General features: G+C 42.4%; 1 protein-coding gene across 1 annotated transcript in view; it reads left to right on the forward strand.

The window, feature by feature from the left end:
* Septin10 (septin 10) overlaps positions 1 to 13,697 on the forward strand; it is an 87,257-nt gene extending 73,560 nt beyond the window's left edge. The window contains exon 10 of the mRNA XM_021651786.2: positions 13,542 to 13,697. Within this exon, the coding sequence (XP_021507461.1) occupies positions 13,542 to 13,632 (91 nt within the window). The 3' untranslated portion in view covers positions 13,633 to 13,697. The remainder of the gene's footprint in view (positions 1 to 13,541) is intronic.
* The last annotated feature ends 770 nt before the right edge of the window (positions 13,698 to 14,467 follow it).

The raw sequence follows: 14,467 nt of genomic DNA on the forward strand, positions 1-14,467 counted from the left end.
AGCTTTCAGGAGACCTCCCCCTGCCTTTTTTTTTTTTTCTCCCATGATGTATTCTCTATTTTGGACTGCGAAAACCATATTGCAAAACACAGACGAGTGTTACTGGAAAGAAATGTTGTAGTATTTGAGTACATGGAGGGAGAAGAATGTGTATGTAAATGTGCATATGTACAAGCATATGTGTGCTGTGTGTTGCAGGTAGGATATGTGTTTGTGACCTGCACTTTGTGTGTGCCACAGTAGGATGTGACTATTTTCCATGCTCAGTATAATGAATCAGCAATAATTGCAGCCTAGATACTGACTTTTGTCTGTTATGCAGGGGCTTTTTTTTTTCTTAATACACCTCCAGGGACTGGGAGTAAATGGCCAGGAAGTGGTCTAAGGAAGAAAGGTAACACAATTTTGCAAGGATGCCCTATAACTTGTAGGGAAGAGTGAGCAGTGTGCTTATAGTATTGCACAAGTGAAAGTGCCCTGTGATTGTGGACTGCTGCAGACTTCTCTCCTTGCAGTGATTAGGCACCTGGAGATGTACCTGTGCTACAATGTACCATTGGTAAATCCTTTATGTCAAAGTAGACCTGAAGGATGCAAGGTGGGGAAGCCAAAAGTTATCTTGATGGCTTAGGAGCATGTGGGGGAAGGAACTAGGTCTTGTGAGGAGGTAGAGACACTTTTAAGCTATGCTTCTCCTAGAGCAAGAGCCTGCCTGCCACGCTCCCACTCCTCATCTCCCAGATTCTGCTGTGAGTCAGTTTCATAGGGGTCCCTGAGTCAACGAGGCAAGATTCTCCCTAGTGTCTAGTGTGGAGGTGGAGAGAGTGGGAGATAAAGCAGAGCTTGGGGAAGAGGACAAAGGCAGCTCTGGATTTGGCCTGGGCACTGGGGCTAGCCTCTGAGGAACAGGAATAAGGCCAGTAACTGAGGAGCCTGGGGCTGGTGGAATGGCTCAGCCAGCTGCTAGAAAGCTACCTCTTGGCTTCAGGGAGAGGGTCTAAGAGCAGCTCAATGTAAGAATGCTGAAGCCCTACACAGGGAAGAACAGTGAGTAAGATCTGGGACCTTGTGACTACATCAGCTGAAGGAGGAAAGAATGTCAGTCACAGGCCAGGTCCAAGGAAAGAATTTGCCACTAAAATGATTGCCACTGAGGTGAGGCAGGTAAGGAATTGTAGAGCCACCCCTCCATGGCCAGGCCAGGCGTCAGATGAATGTCCTATAGCTACCAAAAACTATACTGGAAATTTATTGCTGTGCTGGATGTGGCTCCTCTGTTCAGGACACTAGCTGGTACCAAGTTCAAGTTATGCCCTTGAGAGGGTATGGCTTTTTATTTTCACAGGAGTGGAATAGTGAGGCCAGACATCAGTGGCCTCTGGAATCTTCTTTGTCAGGACCGAGCTTGGCAGTTGTCAGACCAACCTGACTGCAATCTGGGTCCAAAACAGTGGCCATGTTGCCCAGAAAAAAATGCTTTAAGGACTTGGACCTTATCTAGCCTTTGTTATGAGGCCTTTCCAGCTAGGAAGGCAGCTCGGAGATGAACACCTGCCTTGTTGGTGGTATGATACGCAAAGCTCCCCAGCATGGAGAGAACTAGCAGGATGGAAGCTTGGCATCCAGCTCTGCTCCTGCTGGGTGAGAACATCAGAGTCTGACTAGTGGGGTAGAGGAGCTGCCCTAGAGCATTTCCCCAGCTCACCAGGCACTCATGCTCTCTGATCCCTCAGGAGCCTCACTCTTGCTCACCATGAAGACTCCCAGGGCTCTTCATTTCTCTCCTGTCCTTTCGCCACTTTTAGCAAGGACACAGTTGCCAGTGTCCCAGGAATCTGTAACATTTCCTTATGGCTTTGCATTCATAATATCTACTCCCTGTGCTGCCAACAGAGGGCACTCTAATACCCCAAAGATAACTGATAAACAGCCTTAGAACCTTATTTATTATTATTTTAATTTTCAAATCCAACTCCTCCTGTGTTCCCTATTTCTTTTAAAATTCATGACCTCTTATTTTAATTATTATACACACACACACACACACACACACACACACACACAAATACAACCTATTAATTTCACTTAGTGTTGCTTACATGTGGTTAGGGCTGGCCTCTTGGGGTTGGATAACCTGTTTGGGGTTTGTTCCTGAAGAAGCCCTCTCTCAGCTGCTCTTCCCCTAGGTTGATACTGTTGCTGTTTTTCAGGAACTGTGTAGATAACCGTGTTACTGAGATTTCCTGGGCTCTGCTTCCCTGTCATATATAGAAGACATCTCTTAGCAGATATCCTGGCCCCCTGGCTCTTGTGATCTTTCTGCTTCCTCTTCCTAGATGTTCCCTGAGCCTTAGGTGTAGAGGTGTTGTATCAGCTGGGGCAGTGCAGCCCACAGTCAGTTGCTCTCTGTACTTCAAGTTTTATGTAATGGTCTCTGTCTGCTGAAAAAGAAATTTCTTGGATAAGGAATAGGCTGTACATATTAGGAGCCATATTTATATTACAGTTAGATATTACACTGGCTCAGGGAAGTGGCAGTAGTAGGTTCTCATCTAAGGTCCATGGCCTCAGCAGCCACAGGTAATAGACTAAGTTTCCAATACCTGGCAAGCATTATCTCCTATTGAGCAGGCCATAGATCCAATTAGATGGCTGTTGGTCACCCTCAAACTGTAAGTGCCACTATTGGACCCTTGGGTGTATCTAACTATAAAGGGCATTGTTATTGTTTTATATATATTGTTTAGGATTTATATCTTTGGGGATAGCTAGAGTCTTTTTTTTCTTTTTATTTAAAAAATTTTATTTTTTTATTAATTACAGTTTATTCAGTTTGTATCCCAGCTGTAGCCTCCTCCCTCTTCCCCTCCCAATCCTACCCTCCCTCCCTAGCTAGAGTCTTTTTTAAGAAACAACATTTTTTTTTGTTATTCTTGGGAATTTTATATAACCATATTTTATGAAACTTTGGGTTACAATCTGTGCCCCATGTCAGATCCAGCCACCTGTCCTCCATAAGCCAATAGAAGGACCAAATTATTAGTGGAAAGGCAAAAAAGGAAGAGCCATTCAATGTGGACACATTTGGAAACTGGGAAAAGATTCAACAAACCCCTTTGTCTGTCTTTCTGGTCCTCAAGTGAGGTCAGAGTTTAAGGAGAGGGCCAACACTTTGCACACCTGAGCGGTCCTGCCCACCACTGATCGAACCTCATCTGGCCTTCAGCCTCATCCTGTAAGGATGTCTGACAAGTTGTGAGAACTAGAAACCCCTTTCCAGGAGACAAGTTCACCTCTAGCTGGTGCCTCTCTTTCTGCCATCATGAGATTCCTGGGAATTTGCCATTTGTTTGGGGGTCCATTTATTGTTTTAATAGTCTAATAGTCAGAATGAGAGACACATATCTCTTTAGATTCTCTTTAGAATATCTTCATCTGCTAGGCTAATTATACATACAGTGAAATGTGACTATGCTTCCCCCTCCCCAGTTTATCTCCAATTCCAGCCAGGCCCCTTAACACATTTCCTTCCCAACTTCATGTCTCCCTCTCCCTTCTATTCTTGTTAGTCCTGTAAGCTCAGCAGAGTTGCCTGTATGTGCATGAGGGTGGGGCCATCTCCTGAAGCATGGGCAACAGCTAGTGGGAGTATTCTCAACAACAGCAACCAAAAAAACCCTCTTCCTGAGCAACTATCAAATGCAACTTGATAGGCAACTATCTTATTAAGGGCGGGGCATAGCACTATCCATGGTGGGCTGAATCTTCGTACATCAGTTAACAATCAAGACACCTCCTCACAGACATGCCCATGGGCCACCTGATAGAGACAGTTCCTCATTCAGACTCTATTTTTAAGGTTTTAAAAATATTATAATTTAATCATATGATTTCGCCATTCCTTTGTCTCTTTCCAAATTTTTCCATATACTGCCCCTTGATCTATTTCAGATTCATGGCCCCCTTTTATTTAGTTCTTGTTGTATATATGTTGCTAAATATATAAACACAACCTGCTCAGTCTGTCTACTGTTACTTTTATGCATGTTTTCAGAGCTGACCATTTGGTATTGGATATACAATAGTGTACCCTTCCCTGGGGAAGATGCACTCTTAGCCAAGTGTTGCTAGATTGTGTGAAGGTTACAGTTAAAATTAACCAGCATAGTACAGGATATCATCATCAAATAAGGTTAAATCTGACTTTTTTATTTCCTATCTGTGCTCCTTTTATTTTTTTCTTTTAACTAATTGCTCTTCAAGTACTATATTAAGTAACTGGAGAGAAGGGATATAACTGTCCTGCTAATAATTTTTGAGGAAATGCCTTCTCAGTCCTTTTCCATTTAATATTATGATGGCTAGAGAAAAATCTGTTGCATAACACCTTCTGTTGGGGTATTTTCTTTCTATTCTTAGTTTCTTTAGGGCCTTTATCATTATAAATGAGATGCTGAATTTTGTCAAAGATCTTTTTAATACTCATTAAAATGGCCATGTGATTTCTGTCCTTGAGTCATTTATTAATTTGCATATATTGAACCATTCTTGCATACCTGGAAAGAAAGCCACTTGATTGTAGTATATGATTTATCAGCACATTGGTGAATTTGGTGGGCAAGTACTTAGAAATTTGTGTCAATGTTCATTAGGGAAATTGGTCCTTCACTTTCTCTTTTTTAATTAATTAATTAATTTTTATATTAATCACAGGTTATTTACTTTGTATCCCAGATGTAGCTCCCTCCTTCATTCCCTCCCACTCCTACCCTCCCTCCCTCATCTTCTCCCTGCCCCTTTCCAAGTCCACTAACAAGGGAGGACCTCCTCCCCCTCCATCTGACCCTAGCTTATCAAGTCTCTTCAGGACTGACTGCAATGTCCTCTTCTGTGGCCTAGCAAGGCTGCTCCTCCCTTGTGGGAGGGGAGTAGAAGAGCTCACCGTTGAGTCCCTGTTCCCCTTATTAGAGAACCCATTTGGACACTGAGCTACCATGGGCTATATGTGAGCAGGGGGTTCTAGGTTATATCCATACATGGTCCTTGGTTGGAGAAACAGTCTCATGAAAGACCCCTGTGCCCTGATATATCTGGTCCTTGTGGCGCTCCTGTACTCTCCAGGTCTTACTAACACCCCCTTCTTTCATATGATTCCCTGCACTCTGCCCAAGGTTTGGTTATGAGTCTTAATATCTGCTTTGATACGCTGCTAGGTAGAGTCTTTCAGAGGCCATCTGTTGTAGGCTCCTGTCCTGTTATTTGTTTTCTCCTACATCCAATGTCCATCCCATTTGTCTTTCTAAGTGAGGATTGGTCATCTTAACCCAAGTCCTCTTTCTTGTTTATCTTCTTTAGGTGTATAGATTTCAGTGTATTTATCCTATCTTATAGGTCTATATAAGTGAGTATATATCATGTGTGTCTTTCTGCTTTTGGGATACCTCACTGAGGATGATCGTTTCTAGGTCCTACCATTTGCCTGCAAATTTCATGATTTCCTCGTTTTTAATTGCTGAGTAGTATTCCATTGTATAAAAATACCACAATTTCTGTATCCATTCCTCAACTGAGGGGCATCTGGGTTGTTTCACTTTCTCTTGTATCTTGATCTGGCTCTGGTATCCAGAAAATACTGGTTTTGTAGAATGCCTTTGGTTCTGCAGGTAATTCCAGTTAAACTCACTGGTTTGCCAAGGCAAACAGGGAAAATAATTTTGTTCATTCTGTCATGGCCATCTCTGACAATAAATAGAAATAAACACTTGAGGAAATGTTTCACTCAAATGGGATATGACAGATCCAAAGATGAGTTTGGGAAAGCAAATTGCATTACTCCTGCTGTGGGGCGTGATAAGATACGTAATTGAAGTTATGTCACTTGTGGATGGAGCATCTGTGGAACCATATCAATGTGGTCTAGGGTCTGCGATGGTTGCCAGCTTGTCTACATCTGGAATCAACTAAAACCCAGGTGGCTGTGCACACCTCCAAAGGATTTTTTCTTCATTGAATCATTTGAAGTGGGAAGGCTCACCCTAAATCTGCGCCACATCTTCTGGTGGCAGCACACATGCAAGAGCATTGAAGAAACACGCTTTTGTTTTTAGCCTGTTTGTCCTCACTCTCACTGGTAAGTTGACCATCCTGTTCCTAAGGCTTCTCTTCACTAATGTTGGAACCTACTTCTTCAGGATCCAATGTAGACTGAAGGTCAGCAGCTCTCTAGGACTCCCATGGGATTCCAGTAGCATATTGGGACTGCTGAGATATCCAATCTCGTGGCTTGAACAAATACCAAATTCATGGCCTTTCTGTTGGACTGTTAGCCCATAGCCTGTTAGCCACTCTAGTAAATCCATATATCAGTTCTGTTTTAGAGAGCCCTGGCTAATCCAGAGTTCTTCTCTTTTTGTATGGAATAGTATACTGTAGAAACAGAGGCATTGCTCCTGTTATAGGTGATGGGGTATCCCATTGATTCTTCTCTACCTCAAAGTGAAACATCCATGGAGGACTCTCTAGTATGGCTTTCTACTCTGAAGAATGGCACACTTGCTGATGAATGGGGGCCACCATGTTAGTACACAGATTCCTTTCAAATGGCTGATGGACTAGACACTATATTCCACTCTCCAAAAGTGACATACATGGAGGAGCCCTGTAAGGAATGTGAAACAGAACCATTGACACTTCTAAGGGTGATGAGACATGCAACTGAGGCTGAGCTATCTTCCCAGAGAGAGATTTCCTGTATAGGCAGGGAATTATAACCAGACAAAGAATATGGATGATATCTTCTGCACTAGTCTCCAAACTGGCAGGAAAAGTAGGGGCAAAGGAGGATGCACTCTCCCATGTCCCTTCTTACAGCTGGAGGTGTGTAAATCAGAGAGTACAAATTAGAGCTCCATTAAATAGCCCTCCTATGATCAAAACAAAACAAACAAACAAAATGCAGAACCTCTTCAAAGAATTAAATAACGAGGAGAGAAAATAAGGGAGAATGAGAATAAGAGAGAGCCTGAGATGTTGAATGTTCAGTACATTGGATTGGATCATACTGTGTTCACCTGGGAGTGAAGAAGAAAGTTAATTCATCAGGGGCCTCAGGATTGGTAAGTCGTAGTCTTTATGAGGTAGGGAGGCTTTGACAGATCTGATTGAGTAACACCAACCATATATATATTATAATGTTTATAAGGTGCTAATGCGATTGGGAGGGGAAGGAGAAAAGGAAAAAGGTAAAGGAGCCTGTCCACGTCACTCAACAGTAAGAGTTGTGTGGAGTTGGAGTTCCCAGAGGAAAAGAGACCATGAAACCAAATGTGCTTCCACAGTGCTTTATAGCTCAGGCCCAAGAATGCTTGAAAGATAATTCCCAGACATGATTCACCAAAGGGATTGTTAAGTACAGTTGATTCCCACTGTGTCCACAGCTCTGGAGGAGAGAGCTCTCCTGGGGTGAGAATTGCCATCTCCTTTGTTTGTTTGTTTTTGGTTTTGAGACAGGGTTTTTCTGTGTAGCCCTGGCTGTCCTGGAACTCACTCTGAAGACCAGGCTGGCCTTGAACTCACCTGTCATTTTTTTTTAAGATTTTATTTTGTTTTGTGTGTGTTTGTGTGAGTGTATCTATGCCATGTGTGAGGGAGTGCCCTTTGAGGCCAAAGGAGGATGTGAAAATCACTGGAACCGCAGTTACAGGAGACTGTGATGCTGCCTGGCATGGAGGCTGATGCTGGATAGGGAAGTTCCCACCTTGGTACAGACTATTTCCACTGCTTGGAAGGAGATTGATGTTGCAGCCATCACTTTGGCACTGAGTTGCATACACCATCACTGCTGGTTACATTCTGCGGTGCCGGAGGTGTGATGAAGGTTGCTGAGGGAGAATTGTTGCCAGTAGTTCTACTAAGCTGTGGACATGCCATATTAATGTTATCAACATGAAAGGCATCCACTGGGGTAATAGTATCATAATTACTATTATCTTCCAATTGTACTTAAGACCCAATACACAGGAAGGAACTTACATTTGGGAGTATAGGCCAGTACTTAAGCAACAACAACAAAAAACAATAAAACAATAAAACAAAAACCATCCGTGACTAGAGAGGTTAGTGTCTCTGGTGAGCCTGTTGCTTGTCTAATGCCTTTGATGTGCCCATTAAAATGCCTTCTAAATATTTATACTTATATCCATAAATGATTACTACTATCAGCCTTGCTCAGGAAAGCTTCTTTGTGGTGTGTGTGGGGGGGGTAGTTTCTGTAGTGACACATAACTGGTTACAATGCTGAAAATAAGTGACTATTGCTGTGGTATGGAAGCCCAGAAACCATCCATAAATGGAAGAAAGTGCATCTGTAACACTCCACCTAAGTAAGGGTCAGAGAAAGTTGTCAAAAGGCAGAAGAAAGGATGTGAGGGATGGAGGGAGGGTAGGAATGCTGTGGAATTCTGTCCTTTGGACATGGCATGGCCATTACCATCTTAAAAACAGAAGCTGCAATTATTTGTATACAGTCCTCACATGATTGGGATCACTAATATTTCTGCATGGAATGGGAAAGGGGGAGAATCTTACACAAACAGACACTCAAGGCACATGAGGCCCTTTCCTCCCTAAGAATCTAGGTGGTTAACAATTGCTGGGCAGTATAGCTGTTACTTTAGTTGCCTGTGCTGATGTAACTAATTTCTCCTACCTGCACCTTTAAATAACTCCATTTAAACTCATTGGTTTACTAAGACAGACATGGGCAGAATCATGTCTTTGGCCTGTCATTATTCTCTGTCTGCAGTGAATAAAAATAGACTCCCCAATAACAGTTACAGTTATGTCTGTGTATCTTGAAATGTATTTATTTCCTCTAGATTTTCAGACTTTGACAGTATAGGTTTTGAAGTAGTTCTTTTAATGTTCCTCCGGATTTCATTTATATCTGTTGCAATATCTCTGTTTCAACTCCAATTTAAATTTCTCTTTTATTTGTTTAATTTGGCTAAGTGTTTTTCATTTTGAAAGACCTATTTGTTTAATTGATTATTTTGTTCTTTTGTCTTTATTTCACTAATATGTGATGTGATCTGCATTATTTCTATCTATTAATTTTTGTTTTGGCTTATTTACATCTAAGATTTTGAGATGCACTGTTTTAAAACATTCATTCATTCATTTATTCACTTTACATCCCAATAGTAGCCTTCTTCCTCCTCCCAGTCCCACCCTCTCCTTTTTTCCCCCATCTCCCTTCCCTTGTTCCTCAGAGAAGGGGGGACCTCCCCTACCAACCCACTCCAGCACATCTAGTCACATCACGATTGCGTGCATCCTCTTCCCCTGTGTCTTGGTGAGGCAGCCCCATCAGGGAGAAGTGATCAAAAAAGCAGGCATCAGAGTCCATGTCAGAGACAGCTTCCACTCCCCTTTCTAGGAGATCACATGAAGCCCGAGCTGCCCATCCGCTGGGTCTGTGTAGGGGCCTCGGTCCACTCCATGCATGGTCCTTGGTTGGTTCTTCAGTCTCCCTCTGGGCCTTGGTTAGTTTGCTCTGCTGGTCTTCTTATGGAGTATCTGTTTCCTTCAGGTCAGTTTGTTCTTTCTGCCACTTTTGAACAAGACTCCCTATGCTTTGCCCAATGTTTGGCTGAGTCTCAGCATCTGTTTTGATCTGCTGCTGGTTGGAGCCTCTCAGAGGACAGCCATGCTAAGCTCTTGTTCCCTATCTTCAACCACTTCAGAAGTCTATTCTATTTCCCCTTCTGAATGAGATTTAAGCATTTTTCCTTGTGCCCTTCTTGTTACTTATCTTCTTTGGGTCTGTGAATTGTAGTATGTTTGTCCTGTACTATATATGGCTAAATCTGCTTTTAAGTGAGTATATATACCATGTGTCTTTCTGAGTCTGTGTTATCATATTCAGAATGATCCATCCATTTGCCTGCACATTTCATAATTTCCTTGTTTTTCATAGCTGGAGTAATATTCCATTGTGTAAATGTAATACACAATGTGAAAATGTCTGGTACATCTTTATCTATTCTTTGGTAAAAGGATATGTAGGTTGTTTCCAGATTCTGGCAATGATGAATAAAGCTGCTATGAACATAGTTGAGCAAGTGCTCTTGTTGTATGGTAGAGCATCTTTTGGGTATATGCCCAGGGGTGCCATATTTGGGTCTTGAGGTAGAGCTATTCTCAATTTTCTGAGAAAGCACTAGATTGATTTCCAAAATGGTTGTACAAGTTTTCACTCCTACCAGCAATGGAGGAGTGTCCCCCTTCTCCACATCCTTGCCAGCATGTGCTGTCACTCATTTTTTAAAATTAATTTCTTTATTCACTTTTTACATCCTGCTCTTAGCCCCCTTCCTCCTCTCCTTCTGTTCCCACCTCTTTCCCTCTTCCCCGATTCCTCTGAGAAGGGGAGCTCCTCCTACTCACCTACCCAGATCATCAAGTTGCATCAGGACTGAGCTCATCCTCTTCCCCTGAGGCGTGGTGAGGCAGCCCTGACAGGGGTGAATGAAGAAAAAAAGCAGCCAACAGAGTTCATGTCAGAGTCAGCCCTGGCTCCCCTTACTAGGGAATCCACGTGAACCCTGAGCTGCCCATCTGTTACATCTGTGTAGGGGGCCTAGGTCCAGTCTATGCATGGTCCTTGGTTGGTTCTTCGGTCTTCATAAGTCCCTCTGGGCCCTGGTTAGTTGGTACTGTTGGTCTTCTTGTGGAGCTCCTGTCACCTAGGGGACCAGGCAGGAGAGGGAGCACAGTGAGAAATGAGGGAGGAGATCAGGCCTGGGGTGAGCAGGGGTGAGAGGAGAGAGGGCCTACAAAGAGAAGAGAAATGATGGACAGGGCCATCTCTATGACAAGCTGGAGCCCAAGCTGGATAGGCTTCTGGGAGGATGTGGGAGTGACTCTAGCTGAGACTCCTAGTAGGAGGGGTCATGGAGACTGAAGAGGCCACCCTCTAACTAGACAGGAATCCTAGTGGGGGGCTGGGAAAACCAACCCACCCACAAAAACTTCAACTCAAAATTTACCCTGCCTACCAGATGTTCAGGGATAAAGATAGAGCAGAGATTGAGGGAATGTCCAACCAATTCCTGGCCCAACCCACCCCATGGGAGACAGACAATCCCTGACACTATTAACAATATTTTGCTATGCTTACAGATGGGAGCCTAGCATAGCTGTCCTCTATGAGAGCTTCCACCCAGCAGCAGATAGAAACAGAAGCAGAGACTCATAACCAAACATTGAGCTAAGTGTAGGGAGTCTTGTGAAAAAGTGGGGGGGAAGGATAGAAGGACCTGGAGGGGACAGGAGCATCACTTGAGTTTTTTAACTTAGCCATTCTGATGGGTGTAAGATGGAATCTCAGAGTTGTTTTGATTTGCATTTCCCTGATGACTAAGGATGCTGAGTATTTCTTCAAGTGCTTCCCTGCCATTCGAGATTCCTCTTAAGAATTCACTGTACCCCATTTTTAAATTGGATCATTTGGTTTGTTGGTGTTTAATTTCTTGAGTTCTTTGTATATTTTGGATATTAGCCCTTTGCTGAGTGTAGGGTTGGTGAAGATCTTTTCCCATATCTGTAGGCTGCTGTTTTATTCTGTTGACAGTGCCCTTTGCCTTACTGAAGCTTTTCAGTTTCAAGAGGTCCCAGTTATTAATTGTTGATCTTAAAGCCTGAGCAGTTGGTGTTCTGTTGGGGAAGTTGTCTCCTTTGGAGATGAACTATTAAGTTATTAATTTGCAATCTCTGAGTTTTTAATGCTCAGAGTTTTATCCTTTTCTCTAAGAACTGCCTTTTCTGTATCCCAGGGTTCTGTTAAGTTGTCCTTTCATTTTTGTTTGAGTCTAGAAAAATTTAAATGTCCTTCTGGGTTTCTTTAATGATCACTGATCATTCAGAGTGTACTTCTCAATCCCTGTACATTTGTGTAGTTTCTATAATTCTTCTTGCTACTGATGTCTGTCTATATTCCACTGAGATATGACAAGGTACAAGAGGTTTGCTATTCATTTATTTAGTTGGTATTTTCTTAAGACTCACTTTATGGCTTAAACTTTAGAGCAAGTTCCATTGGCTGCTGAGAAGGCCGTGTATTCCATAGATGTTAGTAGAATATTTAGTCAAGTCCGTTTGATGTATGATGAACTTTGACTCTGAAGATTCTTTGTTGATTTATTGACTGGATGGTTTATCTACTGATAAGTATATGGTATTGAATTCATCCATTATTAATACATCTGTGCCTATAGTTTTCTCTATTTCCAATACCTTTGTTTCATGATATTGAATAAGCTGGGTGCCATGGTGCACGCCTGTAATCCCAGCACTCAGGGAGGCAAAGGCAGGTAGGGCTCTGTGAGTTCAAGGACAACCTGGTTTACAATGTGAGTCCAGAACAGCTAAGGATAACACAGATAAACCCTGTCTTGAAAACAAAACAAAACAAAACAAAAAACAAAAAAACTGAATGCTCTAGCAATCAGTGCATATATGTACATGTTTAGAATTATATTATTTTAGTGGATTTTTAGCTGTAGTAATAAGTAGTGGCCTTCTTTATCTCCTCTGGGTAATTTTGGTTTGAAGTCTACTTTATCATGTATAAAGCATAGCTATTCCTGTTTTGTTTGGGCTTCCATTTGCTGACATATATTCCTTGACTCTCAGTTTGTGTGTATCTTTGCCAATGAGATGTGCTTCTTATAAATAAAATATATTTTGAGTCTTTTTAAAATCCAATCAGCTAATATACATTTTCTTATTGTATGTGTATGCATGATGTGTGTGTGTGAATATACATGCATGTGTACCAGTGTGAGGCAGTAGATTTATGCAGCAATAGTTTTATCCACTGACCCATCTTCTGCTTGTAGTCTGCATCTCTTAATTATATATAATTAAGACTGTATTCTCATGGTTAAGACTGTTTCCCTTTTCTTCTGTGTAAATTTTCCTGTGTAAAATGAAGGGGATAAAGATCATGCTTCAGGGCTGAGGGGATGATTTTGTTGTGAACATGTAAGGACCTTGTTTGGATCCCTAGAACCCACATAAAACTGGGCACACGTGGCACATACTTGCAACCTCAGGGCTTCTGTGCGGAGAAGTAAGGCAAAGACAAGAGAACACTCAGAAGTTCACAGGCCAGCGATCCCAGCAAATGCCATGGTGAATAACAAGAGATCCCATCTCAAGCATGGGGGAAAGCAAGGATCAACACAGAAGACTGTCTTCCTCTGACTTCCACATGTGTACCATATCTCATGCATGCCTGTATACATATCACACACAGACACAGACTTGGAAATAGACATGCATGGACACATAGATTAAGTAGGATAATATATGTAAATGCTACATATATATTAAAAGATTTTGAATATAGAGGCTCCTTGTTTCATAAACAGATCGTGTCCCAGTAAAGCCATAAGCTGAAAGTATAATAATTCAAATATGCACAGCATAAATACGCACAGCACACTGCAGAGCACTGGTTGTCTCCCCTTGTGTTACAGGGCTGATGGAGCTATGGCTTTCTGTGACTGCATAGCAGCCAAAGAGAGGATGAGACTGTGCCTCGCTACCCCCAGAAATGAACTGGATTAAAAACTTGAAGTATGATTTCTACTGAATGTATTGCTTTTTCATGATAATAAAGTTGGGAAACCATTGGTCCAACTACCATCATGTTAGGGACCACCTGGTAAGTCTCCCCTCCATTTACTGGAAAAGCTCACAGGGTCTGCATGCCCAGGCCTTTGGTGCGCATATATGGATGCTTCTGGTCAGTCTGGCTCTCTTCCTCAGAAACCCTCTCAAAGACACTTAGGTATTTATGATATTAACTACCTTGTGCCATGTCTTTGTAGCTTTGCTGAGGATAGTGGCTCTCTTGGTTCATTGCTTTCCTTTATAGTACTTTTTGTTTTGAAATTGTGGCTTTTTTGCTTTGAGGTTGAAATGAAGGGCTGAGCAATGGAGCCTCTTCTTGGAAAGAAGATCAGCATTCACAGATCAGGGACATATCAGTGTCCATCAGAGGTGGGAATGCTGGCTTACTCTCACAAAATGTATAGGATAGACAGCCTCATTTACTGATGGGTACGAGAAATGCCTCTTCTACTGACTGGCTCAACTGCCTGACCCACACCTTTCTCCTGTGAGTGTTAAGTTGTTGGCTGGTTGGTTTAGTGAGTGTTAACCCAGAAACCTGACAGTTTGTGTTTGTGGTTTGAGTATGAAACAGCATTGGTCCCTAGGGGTTTAATAACCTCTCTGTCTTACAGACAGCTTTGGTAACTCACCATGCAGTTTTTCCAGATACTGTGGCATACATAGCCTATGTTCCTTCTGGGCCTCTACCTCCCACACTGGGACTTCATTTATCATGACTACATATCTATTTTTTATGATGGGATACATTCTAAGATGAGGGGTTGTG

The sequence above is a fragment of the Meriones unguiculatus genome, chromosome 16, assembly GCF_030254825.1.
Source record: "Meriones unguiculatus strain TT.TT164.6M chromosome 16, Bangor_MerUng_6.1, whole genome shotgun sequence".
NCBI lineage: Eukaryota > Metazoa > Chordata > Mammalia > Rodentia > Muridae > Meriones > Meriones unguiculatus.